General features: G+C 59.8%; 7 protein-coding genes across 7 annotated transcripts; all 7 read right to left on the bottom strand.

Moving 5' to 3' along the window:
- Window positions 1-987: 987 nt before the first annotated feature.
- On the bottom strand, window positions 988-1311 carry LBRM_24_1230 (putative translation factor sui1; the record flags this gene model as incomplete). Its single annotated transcript, XM_001565338.1, has 1 exon — window positions 988-1311. The coding sequence occupies one exon, from the start codon at window positions 1309-1311 to the stop codon at window positions 988-990; it is 324 nt and encodes a 107-aa protein (XP_001565388.1).
- A 667-nt stretch (window positions 1312-1978) lies between these two features.
- LBRM_24_1220 (conserved hypothetical protein) lies at window positions 1979-2956 on the bottom strand (the record flags this gene model as incomplete). Its single annotated transcript, XM_001565337.1, has 1 exon — window positions 1979-2956. The coding sequence occupies one exon, from the start codon at window positions 2954-2956 to the stop codon at window positions 1979-1981; it is 978 nt and encodes a 325-aa protein (XP_001565387.1).
- A 1367-nt stretch (window positions 2957-4323) lies between these two features.
- LBRM_24_1210 (conserved hypothetical protein) lies at window positions 4324-5265 on the bottom strand (the record flags this gene model as incomplete). Its single annotated transcript, XM_001565336.1, has 1 exon — window positions 4324-5265. One exon carries the CDS (start codon window positions 5263-5265, stop codon window positions 4324-4326), a length of 942 nt encoding a protein of 313 aa, XP_001565386.1.
- An 802-nt stretch (window positions 5266-6067) lies between these two features.
- Window positions 6068-6850, bottom strand: LBRM_24_1200 (conserved hypothetical protein; the record flags this gene model as incomplete). Its single annotated transcript, XM_001565335.1, has 1 exon — window positions 6068-6850. The coding sequence occupies one exon, from the start codon at window positions 6848-6850 to the stop codon at window positions 6068-6070; it is 783 nt and encodes a 260-aa protein (XP_001565385.1).
- A 535-nt stretch (window positions 6851-7385) lies between these two features.
- LBRM_24_1190 (conserved hypothetical protein) lies at window positions 7386-10916 on the bottom strand (the record flags this gene model as incomplete). The annotated part of the gene is made up of 1 exon (XM_001565334.1): window positions 7386-10916. The coding sequence occupies one exon, from the start codon at window positions 10914-10916 to the stop codon at window positions 7386-7388; it is 3531 nt and encodes a 1176-aa protein (XP_001565384.1).
- Window positions 10917-12106: 1190 nt separating this feature from the next.
- On the bottom strand, window positions 12107-14539 carry LBRM_24_1180 (hypothetical protein, unknown function; the record flags this gene model as incomplete). The annotated part of the gene is made up of 1 exon (XM_001565333.1): window positions 12107-14539. The coding sequence occupies one exon, from the start codon at window positions 14537-14539 to the stop codon at window positions 12107-12109; it is 2433 nt and encodes an 810-aa protein (XP_001565383.1).
- Window positions 14540-16208: 1669 nt separating this feature from the next.
- LBRM_24_1170 (putative mitochondrial DNA-directed RNA polymerase) lies at window positions 16209-20108 on the bottom strand (the record flags this gene model as incomplete). Its single annotated transcript, XM_001565332.1, has 1 exon — window positions 16209-20108. One exon carries the CDS (start codon window positions 20106-20108, stop codon window positions 16209-16211), a length of 3900 nt encoding a protein of 1299 aa, XP_001565382.1.
- Window positions 20109-20732: the final 624 nt, after the last annotated feature.

Raw genomic sequence — 20732 nt, 5'->3', positions numbered from 1 at the left:
CCCTCTTTTTGTTTCTTTGCGCTCTCTCCCCGTATGCCACGACTGCACCGTCATCGCCGTTCCTAAGGCCTTAGGATTGTGTGGAGTGGGGGGGGGGTGGCGGAAGAGCCAGAGCCAGGGAGAGAGAGCGTTACCGCGGCTGAGTTGCTGCTGTCTTTGCTGTTTGTCTTTTCGACCTTTTCATGCTGCTTTTACGAAACTGGAGAGAAGAGAAGGATTGAAAAAGCGCCTCGGACCAACTCCCCTCCCCTCCCCTCTCCTCCCCCCCCCGTACGCCCTCTGCTTGGTACTTCCCCCCCCCCTCCACACAGACAGAGCCACACTCCCTTACGCGGAAAGTGATGAAAGAGAGGCACGTCTCTCGCTGTGTGTACGCGTGTGTAGGACTCTACGAGAGTATGAGCGTGTGTGGGGGGGGGAGGAAGGAGAGATGGTTCGCTTCTTCCTTCCTTTACGTTAAATAGAACCACACACACACACACACACACACACGTAGACGTGCGTCTACGTACCGGCGCATTACGCATGAAGGGGCGAACAAAGAAAAAGCTTACACTCGCATGGTTGGATCTTCCACCTCACTTGTTAGGGCCCTCGTCGACACGCATCGGCAACAGCAACACAGTCTGCACATCTGACGGGTGTATATGCGGAGAGAGACAGCGGGGACGGAGGAGGAGGAAGAGGGGAAAGGGACCTGACACCGACGCACGCACACGTGCTCACAAGGGACTACGTGCCGAAGTCACCGTTATCCTGGGCTGCCACGCTGTCCTCGTGTATGCGCCAAAGAAGAATGGACCTTTCGCACACGCACTCTGCAGCAGTCACGCAACGTTTCCCTCTCCAATTCGCGCCTGCATCCCAAGATGCCCCCTACCAAGCCATCCGCACGAACGCTGTTCGAGTGACAGAGAACGCATGAGAGCAGAAGGCCTGAGCACACACGCGCTTCTTTTTCTTCCACTTTCCCCTTCCTTTCCTCTTTTACAGAGAGTGAATCTCGAGGTTGTTATCTGTCGCCATGTGTTCGTCTAAGAGGAACTGCTTAATGCTCTCACTCCAGTTACCCTGCAGCTGGATAACGGTTCCCGCATCAGGAGTGCTGATCACAGTTCCGTTGCAACCCCAGCGGCGCTGAAACTCGCGGCTGATGCGGCCAAAGTTGAGCTTCTGGTTCAGTCCCTGAACCGTTGTCACGAACTTCTTACCCTTACGCTGTTGCACACGGATGTGCACCTTCTGTCCGCCCAAGACGGCGCGCTCTGTCTCACGCTGCTGGTTCACAATGGCCTCGACGGTATCCTCCATCCTTGGCTCGCACTGAGAGATGGGTCCCTGTCTTATAGAGAGAAAAGTATGAAAAAGAGAGGACTGCCCTACGCGCGGAAGCTGCCCAAGAATGCGCTATCAATAGTGTGTGTGTGTGTGTGGGGGGGGGGGTGATATGTGGACGGATTCACTGCGTGGAAAGCAGCAGGAAAATATTTGACCAGAGGAGAGACAGTAAGAGAGAGAGAGAGATCAAGCAAAGGAACGGTGTCTTTATGGTTTCGCATGTAGGGGAATGTTTGCTGGTGTAGTAAAGCGGAGGTGCGGAGAAGGAGACAGAGGGGAGGAGAGCTGAGAGCCGAGCAAGTCGAAGGAGAGAGAAAGAGCATGGGGCGTGCTGTGGCATGCACGGAGAGGCACTGCGCTACAGCCAGGGAGGTGAGCAAATTTCATGGTGCCACCCACGACTCCTGTTCGCCATAGCGCCCGCTGACTATGCCTTGTCGCAGTAACAACAACGAAATGCGGGTATTCTTTATCGGCTGCCAGTCTTTGCATTTACCAGCAGTGCGCTCCAGCAAGGGGGAATACATACCGCAGCCCACACCGACGCGTACATGTCCACACGTGGAACCCAGCAAAGGGGCAGGAGGCTGATGGTAAACTACTGGGAACCCCACATGTCTCTTTCATTCCTGCGGCTTCGTCAAGGCTGCAGTACTGGTGGTAACGCCGCTGAGAAGGACACGATGGTGGGGACGTGGAAGCGCTGGAGTACGGACGTCCCGCTGCTATACCTCACTCTCTGCGGGATGCCTTCGTAGAGTGCAATGCGCGGAGACACAAACACCGGTAGCGGTCCCGGCATACTACTATCCACCGGTGTAGACAACGCGGCTGTCGCTTCCCATGCGGACCGCCGTGCTGTGCTGCTGCTGTTGCACTGCGGACGCCGAGCCCGTTGCTGGGCCTTGCCCGTGCTAAGTCCCCGGCGTATGTGCATAACGCCGGCGCCGCCGCTGCTACTGCTCTCGTCTTCAGCATGCCCATCTCCGTGGACCTCTGCGGCAGCCTGTGCTTCTCGTAAAGCCGCAGCACGCGTGTGCGCCTCCGCAAGACGCTGGCTGCACGGTATCGTCGGGGCTAGTCGACGCCGCACCCGCTGGCGCAGGTCGATGACATCATCGCTCCCGTCCTCGTCGCCATCTTCTTCCCCATCCTCGCCATCGTTCTCAGAGACGGCACCGCCCTTGTGCGGCTGCCGCTGTCGAGGAAATCGATCGGTGTCGTTGGTGTCGCGCTGTCGCTTCTCCTGCTTCTTCGTGCGTTGCGGTCGCTGTGCTCGATCACGCACAGCCATCTTGGAGAGGTTCTGCGAGCGCTGCAGTTTCTTCCGCCGCTCCAGCTGCCGTCCCAGCCGCTCGGCACGGCGCACCATAGCCTCTGTTTCCACCGTCTCTCCCTCTAGCGTCCCGCCAACTTCCTCGGCGTCGAAGTCGCTTTCGACTTCATCCATCGCTTCTTCGTCACTGCCGAGGGTGAAGCTTGTGTCGGAGGAGGCGTCGCTCAGCGCTTGCAGTGCCTTTTCCTCTTCTTCATCCAAGCCATTCGCCAGCAGCTCCTGCAGGCGATTTCCTGCATTGGCGCGCCGCGGCCGGTCGACGACGTCGTCGGCCCACTCCATTGGATTCTCTGTGTGTGTGTGTGTGTGTGTGCGTGGGGGTGGGGGGTGGGGTGCGAGGCGGAGAGGGAGAGGGAAAAGCGTATGCGAGTAGTACGAGGACAGGAAGCTATAGGGGGCATTCGCAGAGTGCGAGTAAAGGTGCAGAGAAGTTGTATGAAGGATTATGCGCGTTTTGTGTGATGTCTTATAACATTAACCTTTGAGAAGAGTGGGTACCTGTGTGACTCCAGTCAGTGTGTGTGTGTGAGGGGGGGGGGGAGGGGTTAGGAGGCTATACGGAGCTCAGAGAGGGGTCTTCTGTCCGCGGTCGTTCGGCCTTTACGCCTATGCCCCCCTCTCACGTGCTCCATGCGTCTACTTCCACGTCTCTCACTCTTCGCTATCCCAGTCATATGCACACCTCTGTTTCACATGTTTGATCTGTCGGATGCAGCGTTGCCCCCCCCCTCTCTTTCTGCATTCACCTACCACGAATACCAGAGGAATAGGAAGAAGAGAGTAACACCACTGCATGACCGCCATCATGATTGCCTCCGCTACCACCGCCGCCGCCAGAATCAACAACATCAACCCTACTAGTATCCAAGCAAAGCACCACCACAGTTCACATCCCCTCAGTCCACTTGCGCTGCTGTGAAATAAGCGAAACACAGGAGATGAACGAGGAGAGGGGGACACACATCCGGAGTCGGTGATACACACATTCGAGGGTATACACACCACAAGACAACGAAGGAAGAAGAGGATGAAGCAGCCAGGAGAGGCGCTCCATGAGGCTCACTGATGTAGGGGATATAGTGTCACCAACACATCCTCTCCTACACCACTGGAGCGCCGCACAGGAGATGAGGGCTCGGGGTGGGGAGAGAGGGAACAACAGAGAAGCGCGTTGGCTCTCTGTGGTGTATAGGCGCCTTCGTACCTCCAGATAAGAGAGAGAGAGAGATGCAGGGAAGAGGGCAGGGGGGGGGGTACTACGAGCTCAGCCCAATAACGAACTCGAAAAAAAAGACAGACGGAATGACTCTATTCTTAAACAATTCACTCGTGTCGCCACAATACGCACTTCTTTGCCACACTGAACCCTTCAGAGTTCACATCAACTGCGGGGCTACCGGCGCATGACAGCATCCCTACAAGTGCGGCTCTTACTCCCAGTTCAGATAGTCATATCATGCGCCCCCCAAAAGCAATGGGAGTGTCATTAGTACTCGCGACATGCTTCCTATTTTGGGTGAGCTCTTTGGCTTCTACAGCTTCCTTCCTCGTTTCTGTCGTCCCGCTTTGTGTGCCACGTATGCACGCAGCTCTTCTCGCGTCGGCGCGGATTGCCCCCTTTTCTTTGCGTGTAAGGGACGGGGAGACGCCTACCGGTCCATGCTGCCCATGATCTGTGCAATGCGCACGAATATGTTCACCACGTTCAAGAACATCTGCATTGCGTCCTGTACGTGGTCACCAGCCCCGCAGCGAGCCCGCTCAATCATGGCCTGCGTGTCCACTGCCACCATGAGAGAAAAGATCGCAAGGCCTCCGTAGAGAATAAGCGAGTGCGCTATGGCGGTGGGGTAAAAGACGTTCAGCAGGGAGAGTGCGACCATGCCGATCAGGGCGCCAAACAGCGGGCCCTGCCACGCTACCATGGAGGCGCGCGGTGCCAGGTACGCCGCTGAGCTGAAGCCGCCAAAGACGGCAGCAGTCAGCAGAATAGACGTGGTAAGCACACCCTTCATGCTGGTCATGAGCACGAGTGGGGCAATGGCCATTCCCTCCAGGAGTGCAAAGGAAAAGAAGAGAGCCAGCTTGAGCGACGGGTTCGCTGGCGGGGCAAAGGACATCCAAAGCAGCGGTACGAAGCCCCCAACCATCGGGAGCCAGTACGGGATGACATGTCCCATCGGCGTGGCCACCATCAGAAAGCTTCCTAGCCCCGCCGTCAAACATGCACAGCCGAGGAGAGTATACACGCGGGCGAGATGCTGACGTACAAACGGCGTGAGACTGTCCGCCTGGCTGCCACCACTGCTGCCCGGTCTGCTCATCGGGCTGTTCTGAGTTTGGATGTCGTCGCGGCCCTGCACGCGCATCAGCTGTGCGCGGGTGGTCGTAGTGTACCCACGGAGCACGTTGTGGAGGGCAAACGAAGAGGCTGTCGCGGCCGATGCGGTGCACACCCCGCACGGCGTGTTGCAACCCGCCGTTGCTGAGAGAAGGCGTCGTGCGGGGCAGCTACTCATCCGGCTCGGCTGCATGCGCAAGGTTGAAGCGAGCGCCGTGGCGCCAACGCGGCTGTGCATCCGGTGAAACATGGCGTGGACGTGGGCGTGTGTATCGAGAGAAGGGAGAGAGCAAGCGTGGTAGGCGGTTAATATGCTCACAGAGGGCGTTTGTGAACGAGAGGATTTCTGTGGAGTGGTGAGCGCGAGAGGTGGTGCGTGCGCGTGTGCAGGCGTTGTGCGCATCAGTTCAATGACCGCAGCAGTCGGGAGGGAGAGGGGAGGACGAGGAAAGGGACATAGTGAATGAGAAGAGGCAGAAGGGGCTGCTCCCTTGTATTGTCAGAGGATCGGGGATATCGTCATTCATGCAGTGTCTTAATGCGGAGACGTGCGAAGACCGAAAGGGGATGAGGGGAGGGGGAGTCGCACGCCTCGGGGATCCAGTGTGTAGGGGATGACGTGAGGAGGAGCAGCGGAGGGGAGGGGGCGCGAGAGCGAAATGAAAAACGGCAGATAAGAGTGACCCAGCCACCCCTCCCCCTCCCCTCCTCCCTCGTGCCCTCTTCTTCTTTTCCACTTCCTTCACCCAAAACAAAAGCCCCACCAAATCACGCCTCGCCGCTCGCCCCTCTTCCCCCCCTTCGCCCCACTGGTATATAATGAGCGGAAGAGGAGCACACATGTCTGTCTGTCTCTCTCTCTCTCTCTGTGTGTCTTGGCTTCTTTATCATCTGGGAAACTCTTCAGAGAGAGAGTGCACGAGGTCAGAAAGGGGTTTTAGTTAATCGAGTAGGCCTGTGGAGAGAGACGCACCCACGCACACCCCCTCGCAGACGCTTCCTCATTTCCTTGTTTGTGCTCCTCGTCATCTGAGGGTCAAAAAAAAAAACGATCAGCGCTTCCTTCTACCGCCGCTACCGCCCCTGCGCTGCTGCTTCCCTCCAAAGCTCTTTTGCTTCTTTGCCCCCACACTTTTGCCGCCGCCACCGCCGGCCTCCTTGCTGGCGCCGCCTCCGCGACCGGCACTGTTGCCACCGGTAGCCTCGCGTCTCTTCTCCTTTGCGCGGGCCGTGGACTCCTTACGCGCCTTCATTGTTTGCTTCTGAATGGACCGGTCCTTCACAACGTTCTCTACTGAGTCCTCCAGGTGCTTGATGCGCTTTGCCCAGCGCTTCGCTGACTGCCGCTTCGTTCTGCGGTGCTTCGCGAGAGCCTTGGCGATGAGGTGCGGGTCGTCCTTCACCTTCATGCCAGCTGATCGCTGCACTGCTGCGGAGAGAAGGTCCTCGCTACGCATCTTGGCGCCTTGTTGCGTGTGAAGCATACCCGCGTGCGTAGCGGCTTTGCGACGCGCCTGCCGCAGCAGCGAAGATAGCTCACGCACGCCACCACCGCGCTTACCGAGGCTCTTCATCTCTTGGAACTCGAAGTTGCCGAACGAAAGGTCAAGCGGAATGACGTGCTTGATAGGCTGCGTCGTGCGATCCTCGACAGAGACGCTGGGGCGCGTTGCCTTGCGTTTGTGTGACCACGAGCGGGACGGGGCGCCGCCGCCGCACCGCTGAGAAGAAAAGGGGCGCGCGCCGCGGTGGGCGGAGTTGTCGCTGCCGTTTGCGCTATTGTTGCGACGGCCCTGAAGCGAGGCGCCGTATTCTGAGCCTTGTCTGCCCTTCATTGCGGTAATGCCTCTGCTGCCCTCGGTCTCACCTGAATGGTTGGGTGCGCAGGTTTGTGCCGCGCGTGAATGGTTGGGTGCTCGTCGTGTGCGTCAAGCCAACAGCAGCAGCAGCAGCAGCAGCAGCAGCACACACGCACTTACACATACACCTGCGCCCAATACACGGACTGTACGCACCAGTGTGTGTCTGCCAGCCCGCTGTGCGTGTTTTTCATGGGCGGCAAAGAGAGACATGAGGGGTGCGGCAGAGGGGGAGAGTGATGAGAGAGCGAGCAAGAGGAGTCCAGATAAGTTTCAGGTGATTGTCGGATGTGAGGGGTGATAGGTGCTCTCCTCTTGCTTGCATGTCGGGCTGTTCACCCTTCTTGCCACTGCTTAAGAGGGTCCCCGCGAAGGCAGAAAAGAGGGGGGAAGGGTGGGGGGGGGGGGCGTGGAGTATTAACCGATGTTTCAATATGCCGCCGTAAGCCTGTGTGTGTGTGTGTGTGTGTGTGTGTGTGTGCTTGTAAGGCGTGGCGTGCCAAGGACTACGCTACACCATCTTCTCAAGCGCAAGGGCGAGAGTTTCCGCCTGCTCTTCGCGCAGCGACTCGCCTAGGCGGTGGCCGTAGTGCCGCATCTTCTGCGTCCACTGCACGAGCTCCTCCTCATCGAGCGGCCCTGACAGCGGCTTGCGATGCTGAGCGGGTGCCTCACTATCGTCTTGTCTGCCCAAGACATCAGCGGATTCGACATCTGCGATCGTCGCCGTGTTCCACGGGGCGCCTCGTAGGGCCCGCACTGGCACGCTCCGCAGTGTCTCGGGGTCGACGAGAAAGCCGTTGGGGAGCGCACATCCGATGACCGGCGCAATCCATGAGACATCAGCAGTCATCGTTTCACTGGGTACTGCAGCACGTGCTCTTGTGGTGGCAGATGCCTCCACGGCTGCTGCTGACGCTGCTGCCACCGGGCGAGGCGACGCACGAGTTCCGCCGTTGGCAAAAGAGCCAGTGCTGGTGGCAGAGGCAACGCCGACGGCGCCTCTCGGACTTGTCAAATCCTCTGTAGTAGTGGTAGTGGGTTGGGGATTGCTGGCGCGATGGTGCTGCTGTGACAGTGACTGCCGATGCGGCCAGAGGTGCTGCTCAAAAGCTTCGCGCACACGTGCGGTGCCGTCCACAACGAGATCCTTGTAGCGGCCTGTTGTAGCGGCGCTAGTCGCTACACTCACAGACTCACTCACAGACTCACTCGCAAACACTACCTCGATGGGCACGTAACTATCGGCACCTTCGCGACTGTCACTGCTATCCACATCAAGGGAGGTTGCAGAAGGTGCTGCGGTTGGGCGTGCCAGCACACAAAGAAGCTTCTCCACCAGTTCTGCGCGTGTTGTGTCCGCTGCCGTTACATCCGTTATGTATACCAGAACTAGAGGTGAGTCAGCAGCTGTGTCGGACGCCTCGCTAGTTGGGTGCGCCACGTAGGCATCGATCCGCTCTGCCAGCCATTCCTCCTTCTGCCGCTGAGAAAGGGTGCGGATAACCGTGCTCAGGGTGCCGTGCGATCCGCTGACAGTATCGGCAGGGTTAGGATTGTTGACCTTCGTGTGCCGAACAGAGCCAGCGATCGCGCGCGCCGCTTCTTGGAGAGCGCACAGGGTTGTGACGACCACATACGCATCGTGCGCGTCTTCCCACCCTGGCGGCATGACCTGCGTAGCCGCCGAGTGTTGTGTCGGTGGCGCCGCGTAGTATGACTGCAGCCCACCCACTGTGTGCACCTCGACACGTGCCTTGAAGTATGAGGTGGACACGTCGACAGCAACAGCCGCCTTGGCTGGGTGTGCTCCGAGGTCCGCACTGTCGTCACCATGCGTAGCCCCGAGAGCCACTGCAACAGTGGGGGCGGCAAGACGCAAATAATCGTCGGCAGAGACAGCTGTGGTCTTGTTGAGTGCTCTAGACGGTGCGGCGGTTAAGGCTGCGAGTACGTCACGCACCCAGGCCTCTTCCTCAAACGGAGTCCGCCCGCAGGCCAGTAAAAGCAATGAATTACCGCGGCGGTCCGCGAGACATGCTGTCGGGGAAGGCGCGCACGTCATGCGGTGCGTCTGCCCCCACTGCACACAGTGCAGCAGCTCGTGCAGCCGGTCCACCCCACGTGTGGCCCTTGTGTCGTCCTCGTCTCGAATTACGGGCACTGGCGGACCATCAACGTCTATATCGATTGTGTCCACCGATGCCGCCTTGAAGCGTACTGGGTCAGACTGCACTACCTCCACGTCCCGCTCCCCACACATTAGCGTCTCGTACGCTGTGAGCCCGCTGGGGACGGCGCTGGCTCTGCACTCACTCACCATGACCACGACATCACGGCAGCCACGACGCACGAGAGAGTCGAGAATAACCTCAAGCGGCGGATACGAAGCCCGCACGTCTTCGCCGTCGGCGTCCGCAGGGATGGTTGCGGTGCCTCGAGCCTCGGTCTCAACACAGGCAGCACGTGGCGCCAACGAGCATGGTGGCCACAGCACCACCGCTGGCGCATCGGGGCAGAGAGTAGCACCGCCTTCCTCGGCTATAATGTGCTGCTCCCAGTATCGGTCCAGCAGCTCCTGCATGCGGATGTCGAAGAAGGTGGTCTGCAGTAGCCGCGGATGCACTACCGCCGCGTAGTACCGATTCACAAGTACGACGCGGCGGTAGTGCAGTGCGGCGGCGGGGTCGGCAGGTGGGCTAACAACGGAGGTGAAAAATCGAAAACGACGCCGCAGCAGGCGGGCACACCCGTCCTCGTGCTGCCGGAAGAGACGCCACATCGCCTCTTCGTCGGTGCCCACCACGACGAATGTGTTCCCAGAATGTGGATTCAGTGGTTTTGGAGCTCGCATGACGGCGTTGTTCTCCTGTTCACCGTGTTCGTTTCTTCGTGTCCCTGACAGCCCAGCAGCTACACAACGGACGCTTACTGGCCACAGCGTATTGCACAGGATTTGGTAGAGCCGATTCGACCCAGCAAGTGGCGCCTCAAGCAAGCCGCAGCGGCCAGAAGCAACGTTGACGCACTCCAGCTGAATATCTTCCGCTGAGCCGGAAAGTTCACGTCCGCCGCTCTCCATGGAGGCTGCCATATGTGCCAACGCACGCGGAGGGCACACGGTGGCGTGGAAAACGCACTCGTACCCGTTCTCCGCTGCAAAGTACCTCCAGCGCTCCTTTAGCTGCTGCAAAGATGTTGGTGAGTCATCGAGGCTATCACCTGTGGGCAAGGTAGCGTTTCGGAGAGAGCGGCAGCAAACGTCGGCGTCCTCTCCGCGCAGTTGGGCCTCGACGGCGGCCAAGGACTCTGGAGTCGCTGCTGCTACTTTGCCCACGTTCACGTCTGCCTCGCTGTTGTGAAACACCATGATAACGTGGAAGAGACACCCGCTTCGTGGAAAGGCGTGCCATGGAACCTCAGATGGATCTTGTGCGATGCGCGCAAGCAGCACTCCACCATAACCACCGCCATCGTGATCATGAGAGGCGGATGTGCTGCTTCTACTTTTGGCGCTAGGGCACCTTCGCAGGAGATCAGCCGTGATGTCGCACTGATCTGCCATCGAGATGCAATCGTGTCCGTGGGACGAGGGAGCCCGCAGCAGCGCCCCTGTCACAAGGGCCAGAGTTGTGCTGAAGTACTTATTCTGGACAAGAACGGTAGAGGGAAAGGCGTGGATGACGTACATGTGTCGGTGTAGTGAGCCAACGTCCATGGGAGTGAAGGCGGACGATGCAGCAGCCTTAGCCTGATCACTGTCCTCGTCATTGCCGAGCAGTGTGTAGCCCTCCCACTCCTGCCTACATGGTTCGACGTCAGGGGTGACAAATTTGTTGTGCACAGGCGTTCTCGCCGTCGCCGTGGCCGCTGTCGCCTCTGCACACGCCGCCACCCAAGCGTCCCCAACCGCCATCAAAGAGGTCCATTGAGTCAGCTCCGCCGCACAACGCCATGAGAGTGGCGGCTCAGAGGAGCGCCACGGCGAGTACGCCTCGAGCGGTGCGAGGTAGCTCACATCGAAGAGGTACACAGAAGCCATGTAACTCAGTAACACGGGTGATGAGAGCGAGAACAAGAGAGCAAGGGGGAGGAGGGGAAGTACCTGCTGGGGCGATGAATGGATGCTGATGTACCTCTCTGTTCGGGCCTATTCCTTGTGTGAATGTGTGTGTGTGTGTGTGAGTTCACGCAGCCACCATTGTGGCGCACATGTGCTGCGGTGGAGTAAAGAGCGGTTTCGGCAGAACAATAGCGCAAGAGAGAAGTTGCGGGTACATTTCATCCCTGAAGCCCCTGACCTGCGCGGAAGGGAAGGTGAGGAACTACGCCCGCAGGCGAACAGGAGGGGCGAGGGAAGTACAAGCCATTATCCTCCTGAGAATGACGGCACACCCGCACCAAACGCATAGATGCAGGTAAGAGCGGGCGGCGAAGTGAGAGAGATGCCGGCATGCATCTGTTCTCCGGCGCTTCGATTCCGACCTCTTCTCTGCCCACACTCGACCACTCACTGGGCTGTATGTGTGTGTGTGTGTGTGGTGGGGAGGGAGAGGGGGGGGGGTGGCGCGCGCGTTTGGATTGAGGAGGGTGACAGGGCCACGAAGTAAGTCCGAAAGAGAGCAAGAGAGGGATTGGAATATGGAGCAAAGCACTGAGGAGTGGAGGTGATTGCATCCGCTCCTTCATGTGCCCCCGCACATACGCTGACAGGAGAGGCAAAAAGAGAGGGGATGCGAAGACGTGGTCGTGGCGAGGAGAGAGTAAGAGCCACACAGTCCTCCACTGACGCACGCGCAGCGAAGATGATTTTGTGAGGTCAGGAGGTACGGGAGAGTCGGGTGGGATTTCCCTGTCACTCTTCCCAACGTCTCTCTTCGCATCCATACGAGTTCAGCTCTACTCAACCCCAGGCCCATCACCCGGAACGGCGCAGCGCCAGACACACACACGCCACAGCACTGCGCCAACCCAGGCATCCCAGCACGGCGCCTGCGTCACAGCCCACCAGCCCCCGCCCCACGACCGCCATCCCGCGCATCCCCCGCGCCATGCGGGACCTGACCGCCGGCGTCGGGAGAGATGCGCCGCTCTGACGCCCCGCCCCGCAGGCACCAGGGGGGCTACTTGGCCTCACAACGCGGAGTGGGGGCACTGGGACCTGAGATGCCAGACACTGAGGCGGCGTGCGTCATCAGGGAACGTGGAACGACCGAGAAAAACAAATGTTTCTCATAGAAGGGCGGCCAGCTTGTCCTCAATGGAGCACAGGCACCGCTCCAGCTTCAGCCGTTTCTGGTTTACATCGGCGTAGTAGTGCTCGAGTTCATCATCGTCCTCCTGCTGCTCAATGTGGAGCACCTCAAGGGCGCGGTTGAGCGCCTCAGAGTCGGCGTCGACAGCGTTGACCACCACCGTCTGCCGACCTTCGTCATCGCGCGGCTCAGAGGTGGATGGGCTGTTGCTAGCGCTGTGCACGGACACGTTCACGCGCAGCGTTTCCCTCTCGCGACGCCGCTGTCGTCGCGCTGCATCGTAACGGGAGGTCACTGCCTGCACCTCCTGCTCCAGCTGCTCGGCGCGTCGGAGGATATCGCGACGCAGGGCCTCCAGCCTGGCACGTGAGTTGGACACTGTCGGCGAAGAGCACAACGACGCTAACGACGGCTGCAGCTCCCCTTCCTCTCCTTCTGCGACGACGACGTGTGTCTTGTTGGCTGTGCCCTCGCCACTCTTCAAGCTGTCCAAGCCGTGCGGAACCGCCAGAGGCGGTGGGTACCACCCATCACACTTGGCGTCGGACGAAGGTTGCGAGTGGGTCGAAATGGTTGCGGGGCCCCCCGGGGAGCGGGGAATCGCGCTGCGGAGAGACTCAACCACATTTGTCTGCGCTGACACAGTGGGGTAGCGCTTTACTGCATTCTGCTCCCCCCGTGATGGGTCATCGTAGGCGATCGAGTCAAACTCGTTGTCTGTTTCAGCCTCCTCGGCATATGGTGGGTAGGCCACAGAGGGTTGCGGTATAGGGGTGCGGTCGAGCGAGAGCTGGCGAGGCGGCGACACCGTGCGCTCAAAGCGTCGATGTCGTCCGCTGCTGGTGCTGTCGTTGTCGCCATCCCCCGCCGCACGGGTGGTCGACGGGAAATTCCGCTGATGCGTGCTCCACCGCGGTGCGTGCGCGGTGCCGTCCTCACTCATATGTGAGACATTCATGTCGGTGCCGGTAGTTATCGAGGTGGCAGAAACGGCCGCCAGAGAGGATCCGTGCGGGTAGGTCACGTGAGTGATGGGTGGACGCGGAGATGAATTTTCGTGCTGCATCACTGGCGTCGCGCGCGTCAAGAGGCTGCTGCGCGCCTCGTACGCAGTCCAGACGCCAGGGCCCACAAGTTGAGAGTTGACACCCCGGCAACCATGACCTGCCGCGCCGTCTGTGCTTGCACGACGTGACAACGCGAACGGCCGCTCGTAGTGGGCATTGTTTACACCGCTGCTGCGGCCAGTACCGTGACTGCTGGAGCAGCCATTGCTCGGGTGCACTGCCCCGGTGGTCAAGCGCGACGCCGACCTGCTTGCCTGTTCTACCGCAGAAAAGAGCGTCTCGCTGCCTCCTTGACGTCTTCTTACCGGCGACCGACTGAGTCGCATCTCCTCCAGCTCCCTCTCCAACACCCGCACCTTTGCATCGAGGTGATCGTTCACAAGTTGAAGTTGCCACATCTTCTTCGTTGTGTCCTTGAGCTGTTGGTGCATGCCGTCATAGGTCAATCCGGTGCACCGTTGCGTCTCGCGCCTGGAAGACTGCACAGCTGCGAGCTCCTCCTTCACCTTGGTGAGGCGGTGCTGCGATTGAGCCGCCGCCGCCTGCGCCGCGTACACACGTGTCTCCAGCGCAGCCTTCTCGGCATCGTGGCGGGCAATGAGTTGAGCCAACGCACACTCTTGCGCTTCTTGTAGGCCCTTCTGCTGCTCGTGAAGCAGCACACATGTGCGCTCTTTCGAGTGATAGAGATCTCGCAGCAGCGCTTTGTTCTGCTCCACCAGACGAGCTGCCTCGTCGCCGCCGTATGTGGACGGCTGCGGCAGCGGGGCTGCGACAGCGTAGGAGGCGTCTTTCGCTTCCTCTGGCGGAGGCGGCACGGCTGTGGCGGGGATTTGCTGCACACGCACCGCTGCCGAAGATTTGAGCCCAGTGCCGGCACGTGCTTTGGATGCAGTCCACCGCTCCGGTGCAGACGCAATAAAATAAGCCCACAATGAGGCGAGGTGTGCGCGCTCTGCCGATTCCTGCTCCACAAGAAGCCGCGTACTCCACATGTACTCACCCATGACCCCTTCGCGCTCGCGGAGCTGCTGCTGAAGCGTAATCTCCTGCATGTACGCTGACTGCCCCGCTAGGGTCTCGGCGAGGCGCGCTCTCATGACGCGGTATCGGTGGTGAAGCTGCGCCGCGTCAATGGGGCTGGATGTTAAAGTGCCAGCCTTGTCCACCTCGTTGGCCGCGCTTCGGCGCGCGGACCGAATCGGAGAGCAGAGGGTCGTGGGCTCCTCTGTCTCTCCGGCCAGAGGAGCCCCTGAGGAGACTGAGAAATGGCGCTCCTGCAGAGAATCCAACTCCAGCATGGCTGCCATACAGCCAGTGCGGTACCGCTGCAGTGCATCCATGGCCTGCACCAGCGTGCACGTGAACCTATCACTACCGTTGCAGTTGAGAGGAACGCTAGATGATGCCGTAGCAGCAGAGGCGGTGACGGGCATCAGTATCTGCTCAGCTTCATGCACGGTATGTTGTAGTCGATGGCACACCGCTGCCACATGATGTCCCCAGGATGGGCTGCTGGATACATCTTCACCGGTACTACCGTTACCGAACGCAGTTAAGGTACGCCGAGGGCGTCTATGCAATGTCGGGCTCCTGATGCTAGCTGGATAAGGATCTAGAGCCTGCGGCGACGGGGAGCGACTTACGCAACGCGCAGAAGCGGCCATTTGCGCCTGCAACGTTGAACCCTCCAAAGTGTGAGAGCTGCAATGCCCTGTGGACAACGCCGACGACCTGCGGGTGCCTGCTGGTGGGTGGGCGACTGAGGCAGTGGAGGTAAACAACAGCGGACTCGCGGATGCGGATGCCGCAGGTTGAGCGTAGTTGGGACTGGAAAGGTGAGTGATGCCACTGCGGCGCAGGGGTGCGAGGGCTTTCCGTGGCACGCGAGACGGTGGCGCCGCCGTACCCTGAGATGCTACACTGGAGTACATTGTTAGTTATTTCTCAGGGCGTACGATGCGCGGAGAAGAACGCGGTAGGGATGAAACGGGGGTGGGCGCGTATCCGATGCATTTAAGTGTGTGTTTGCCGTGAAAGAGCCGGAGAGGCGAGGCAGCTCGTAAGGGAGAGGAAAGAGAGGGCGGAGGGAGAGGGGAGGGTGGTGAATCGGCTTCGCAAGTGGGGAAGGAGCACCGCTGCATCGAACTTCACAGCACGAGGTCTGATCTTCCGACGCATTCCATAGCGGGAGGGAGAGGGAGGGAGAGAGTGCACGAAGGGGCGGCGAATGACAGGAGAGAGAGAGGAGAGGATGCCAGAGCAGACAACACCTCGCGCACCCTTCCCAAGTAACCACCACCCCGCCACGCCACTCCCTATAGTTCGCGCTCCTTCTTGGTGTTGCGTCTGACAGCTTTATCACTGGGCCGGCGAGCTGAAAGAGAAAGGGGGGGGCTCTAGACAGACGCAGAATCAAACACAGGCGCAGCCACCAGAGAGACGGCAGGAAGGAAAGAGCCTCTACTCCCAGAGAGGCAGAAAGAACTCAACAAGACCACACAACCACGACACACGCACCCACCCACCCACCCACCCACACACACACACACAACATTCAGCTTGTGAAGAAGATAGCGGCGGCAGCGACGATGAGGACGGTGATCAGCCGATCATCACCACCACGCCTCCCGTTTCTATGCGAGAGGGAGAGAGGAAAGCGGTACACATGCAAAATCTCCGCACCTGTTTGGGTTGCCTGCAGTGGATAGCACAGAGGCAGTCGCGTGAATGCTGACCTCTCCAAACCGCCAACCCATCCCGCTGTGCCTGTCTCACTACTTATCCCCACTTGTGCGTCTCTCGCTTCTCTCTGTATCTTCTATGCCATCTGAGGCTCTGCAATGCGCACCAGGGGGAGGCGAGAGGTCGATGAGGGGGCCGGAGGAGGGAGGAGCACAGGAAGCAACAGAGACCCGGAACATCAACGGAACACACACCCACACCCACACACACGCGAGAAAACGTAGAAGGACGCAAAGCAGACGAGCACACGCGCGTTTGGTGTGATGCCTACGAGAAAAAGTATGGCGAGTTAAGGACCACATTCAGATCGAGATCACCGCGCTTGGGTGGGTCTGGCAGCTTCACGCCGTGTCGCCGCAGATCCATGAAGTACGTCTCTTCCCACTGCTCCTTCAGCTCCCACAGGGGATCGTACTTGGAGTACAGGTTCACAAACTGCTCTCGCAGCACCTGCGACAACTTCGGCATATCGCACGCGTACGTCCAGTAAGAGTCGTGCACCGCCATCATGGAGAGCCCTTGGTGCTGCATCTCCAGTGCAGTCATGGCGAGGTGCGTCGCATCAAGCGAGTGAATCAGATTTGGCGCAATGGCTGTCAGCTGCTTGCGACTCGCGGGGGCGACGGAGTCGCCAGGTACCCTGCTGTAGCCGTGGGGGGTGAACAGGGAGCACTCGTTCCGAACCTTGTAGGGCTGCCGAACAACAAGGCCGAGCGGGGTAGTCCAGCACAGAGCATTGCGCAGTTCAGCCGGCTGCACCTTCCAGAGCAGCGCGGCTACCTCACTAATCCATCTACGGCAGTTTTGGGTTTCGCGGAACGTAACACCGAGCGACTCGAGCACCTTGTCACGCAGGTACGCCGCCATCTCCTTCATATCCGTGTGCGTCCACAGGCCGTGGCTTTTGTTCTGCTTCACAAGCTCATCAAGGATCTGCTCGGACATGCCGTAGCTGGTGACACCGTATACCTGCGTCATGATGGGGCGCTTGATCGTCTTGCGCTTTATGTGATCCTTGTCCTGGCCTCTGCCGGTGCCGAGACACCGTTGCGCCACCTGGTGATCGCGGTCGGCGTCGATGCAGATGGACTTGAGCATCTCCTTTAGGATGCCCGTGTAGGCGTCGGCGGGGCGCTCGCTTGGCACCAAGTTCACCAGTTTCGCGCCGAACGCGTCGCGGCCAATGGCAGAGTAGTGCTGCAGACCATTGTAGCTACCATCCACGGCGACAGGCAGCCGCGAAAGGAACTTTTCTGCGCCCTGTGAGCACTTCGCCGCGTCCGCCACCTCCTTGCACGCCATGAGGCACTGAATCGGCTCGCTTGCCTCTTGCCACCATCGATCGCCGGATAGGGGGTTCTCAGCGCTCTGCACGACGTCCTCCATGTGCTCGTCGACGTAGTGCACTCGCTCGTCAAAGGAGAGCTTGCTCATGCCCATCTTATTTGCCAGATGCACCTTCAGCCAGTAGAGCCCGACCTCACCCAGCGGCTTTGGCTCCGCGTACTCGAGCAGGCCACGAAACGGATCTGATCCGGTGTGATTCAGCCGTCCCGGGAGTGGGTACATGCGACCGCGAAAGTCCATGCTGTTGGGGAAGTAAATGTGAGAGAACTGCACGATGGAGCGGGCCTGGCGTAGTCCAAGCAGGTAGTGGATGCGGCTACTGCGCAGCTCGCACAGCTCCTTCCAGTCTTGTCTCTGCTGCAGAGTACACTGACGCCGCTGCTGCAGATTGAAGACGTCACCGGCCGCGAGGTCGTCGCCGTCGTTGTCGTTGCTGTTTAGCAGCGCCGAGCGGCGGCGATCTGACGGGTACTTGATGTCGCCGTCGCTCATGGAGTAGTAGTGAAGAGGGTAGAAGCCCGGCCGAATTTTGCCGAACCCGAAGCCCTCGCGCACAATCGCCTCCTGCACGTGCAGCATGTACTTGTTGATGCGCCACGGCACACGCGAGATGGCGTCGAGCGCCTTCATCATCGGCGCTTGTGACACAATCATCGCCTGATTCGCCGCCCCTTTGACCGCAACGGACGGCAACACGCCGTACACAGACTTTTCGCGGGTGTCGGACTCATTGAGCCAGGAGTTGTAGGAGAGCTGCGGGGGGAAGGCGACGTGCAGGTCGCGCACTGACGTGGCCGCCATCTCGGTGAGGCCGACCATGTCCAGCTCCGTTGCCCCAGTCACGCTCGCAAAGCGTTCGAGCACCGGCCGCTTGCTGCCATCGCCGCGAAACGAGAGATACAGCAACTGCACCACCAGGAAGCCCACCGCCTTGGTGGAGATGGGCGTCACGTGCAGCTCCTTCTCGAAGTACTCGAGTGTCTGAGACATCCGGATAGACCCGTTGGTGCGGATCGTGACGCGATCGGGCGCACTTAACTTTCTGTAAATGTGCTGGAAGCGAAAGTGGAAGGCGAGGTCCTCTGTGAGCTTCACCAGCAAGTTGAAGAGGCCGGCGGAGCGCGTACAGTTCGTCGCCACATCGCAGACGGCGTTCAAGATGACGGCGACGCGCTCCTCATGCAGAGTCGATCGCTCTTCTTGGGCGTCCTGGAAGGCTCCTTGCATTTGCGAGAGGACACCAGCGAAAAATTCGCCTCGCACGCCACCGCGCGCCTCCGTCGCGCCAGCCTGCACGTAGGACATGATGTCGCGCAACGCGCTGTCCGTGTTATCGTCGTTGTTGAAGTGCAGCCGAAGCGATTTTTTGATGGCCATGCGCTGGTACAGCGGCACAACGGTCGTCCCCACCGAGTTGCCGTACACGCGCTGGGCGATGTAGAGGCAGACAACACCAGAGAGGATGCAGTCAAAGAAGTGCCGCGGCACCTCCTCGAACCGTGGTAGGTCGGTGCGGAGGATTATTTCCCAGCTGCAGAACAGCCGCGCGAGGTCGTGCACCCAGTCCGGCGCTGCGTGTGTGTTCCACTTGGTGTGAGACACCTCGCTGAAGGCGCGAATGGTGCTCGCGATAACGTCACCGTTTTCCATCCCAACCACTCGCGACTGCTCCGCGTGGCGAAAGCACTCCGCTCGGCGTTCGACCTGATGCACGGCAGGATCGAGGAGGTCCATGAGGCGGTGCAGCAGCGCACTGTCGTCCACCTCCTGGACAGTGGGATGAATTACACCCAGCTGGACAAGGCGCTCGTTCACATCAGCCCGCGCCAGCATCTCCTTCACGGCACCGTAGCGCACATAGCTCACCAGGTAGCTTGCAAAGGGACTGAGCACCTCACACACGGGCAGCTCCCGTACCAGCTCCTCGGCGACGGCACGGTAATTGCGGAACACGCCACCCACTGCGGCGAGGGAGATCTGCTCTTGCTCTTGCTGAAACACTCGAGTGAGCTTGCGCAGCACACGCGAGATCTCGCCCGCGTGCCGTCGCACCATGAGCGACTTCGTCGAGTTCGCGAGCAAGTCAAAACTAAGGTGGGACTCGCACGCCTCTTCGATGTGCGCCGCCTCCAGCGACTTGTTCGTCCACGCTGTGCGCAGCCCGCTTGTGCGAATGTTTTCATCGAAGACATCGCCTAGCAGGCGACGCGTGACGCGGAGGTCATTGCTCTCACCGTGGGCATCACGGTGGGCCTGCTCGAGGAGGCGCAGCACCACCTCCACCTTGTTACGAGACGTAATGGAGCGCGTTCGGGCGAAGGAGTGCAGGACGGACGCCTTGCAGTGGAACAAATCGTCGCACAGCACATCTACGGCAGAGAGCACATTCTCGTTGAGGTTTTGACAGTTCGTGACAGCACTGTAGCTCGCTGCCGCCGAGGCCGGTAGGTCTCCATCTCGTGCGAACGCGTCGTCATCCACGCTCGGCACGTGAAACGGATCGCTCAAGAGCGACTCCGCGACGTCGGCCGCAGGGCTGCCATTGCCACTGCTGCCGTGATTGGCGGGCAATGCGAAGGCAGATAAAGTACTGCCGCGTTCTGTGTCACCAACTTTCCCAGCGTGGTCGTGCGTGTTCTTGGTGGTTCCTGCGTGACTCATCTCTGCTGCGTTCAGGTTGACCTCATCCATCGCAAAAAGCTCTGCGGCTGAGGCAACCTCGCAGAAGGCGATGCTGTCGTCATCGTCCTCACCTGCTCCTTCCACGGCGGTGGCGTTTTCGGCCTCATCCTTCGCGAGATGACTTCCTACTTCGCGCATACCTACCTCTGTTTTGCCGGCCACCGCATCGCGGCTGCCCTCTCCACCTGCCACACGGGATTCATCCCCTGCAGACTGGGGGGCTGTCTTTGGGCTCTCAGTGCATTGAGTCTTTGGAAGTGGCGGGGAAGAGAAGCTACTGCTGCTGCTGCTGGATGTGGGCGGCACCGGCGGGATCGGTGGATTCGTGGTTGTTGCTTGACTCGATGTTACGGAGGTCTTCTTAGAGGACTTCTTCGTCCTTGCTGGTCGATCGGCGTGCCCTACAGCTGGACCAGCGCCGGCAAGGCTATCCCTTTTCACATTAACATCGCAGGCAGACGCCTCAGCCGAGGGCACTGTGCACCAGCGCATGGCGCACGTCAGCGTTCCTGAAGACCATCTGGCGGTAGCGACGCTGCCACACAGCAATGTCACCGCCCGCGTCACAGCGGGGGAAGGTGAGGAGGTGAGTTGAGTGTTCACATCCAACTCGTCAAAGCGGCGAGCTGGGCAGCCACTGCTGGTGCATGTCTGCGAAGATGCCATGAAGGGCTGGGTGATTGGCTGCCCCTCCTCGTTGACTCTCCCACATGTCGAGAGGCGAAGCAGCGGAAGCGCCTTTCGAAGTACGGCACTGCGGCG

The sequence above is a fragment of the Leishmania braziliensis genome, chromosome 24 (assembly GCF_000002845.2).
Source record: "Leishmania braziliensis MHOM/BR/75/M2904 complete genome, chromosome 24".
NCBI classification, from domain to species: Eukaryota; Euglenozoa; class Kinetoplastea; order Trypanosomatida; family Trypanosomatidae; genus Leishmania; species Leishmania braziliensis.
This window is presented reverse-complemented; position numbering and strand designations above follow the sequence as displayed.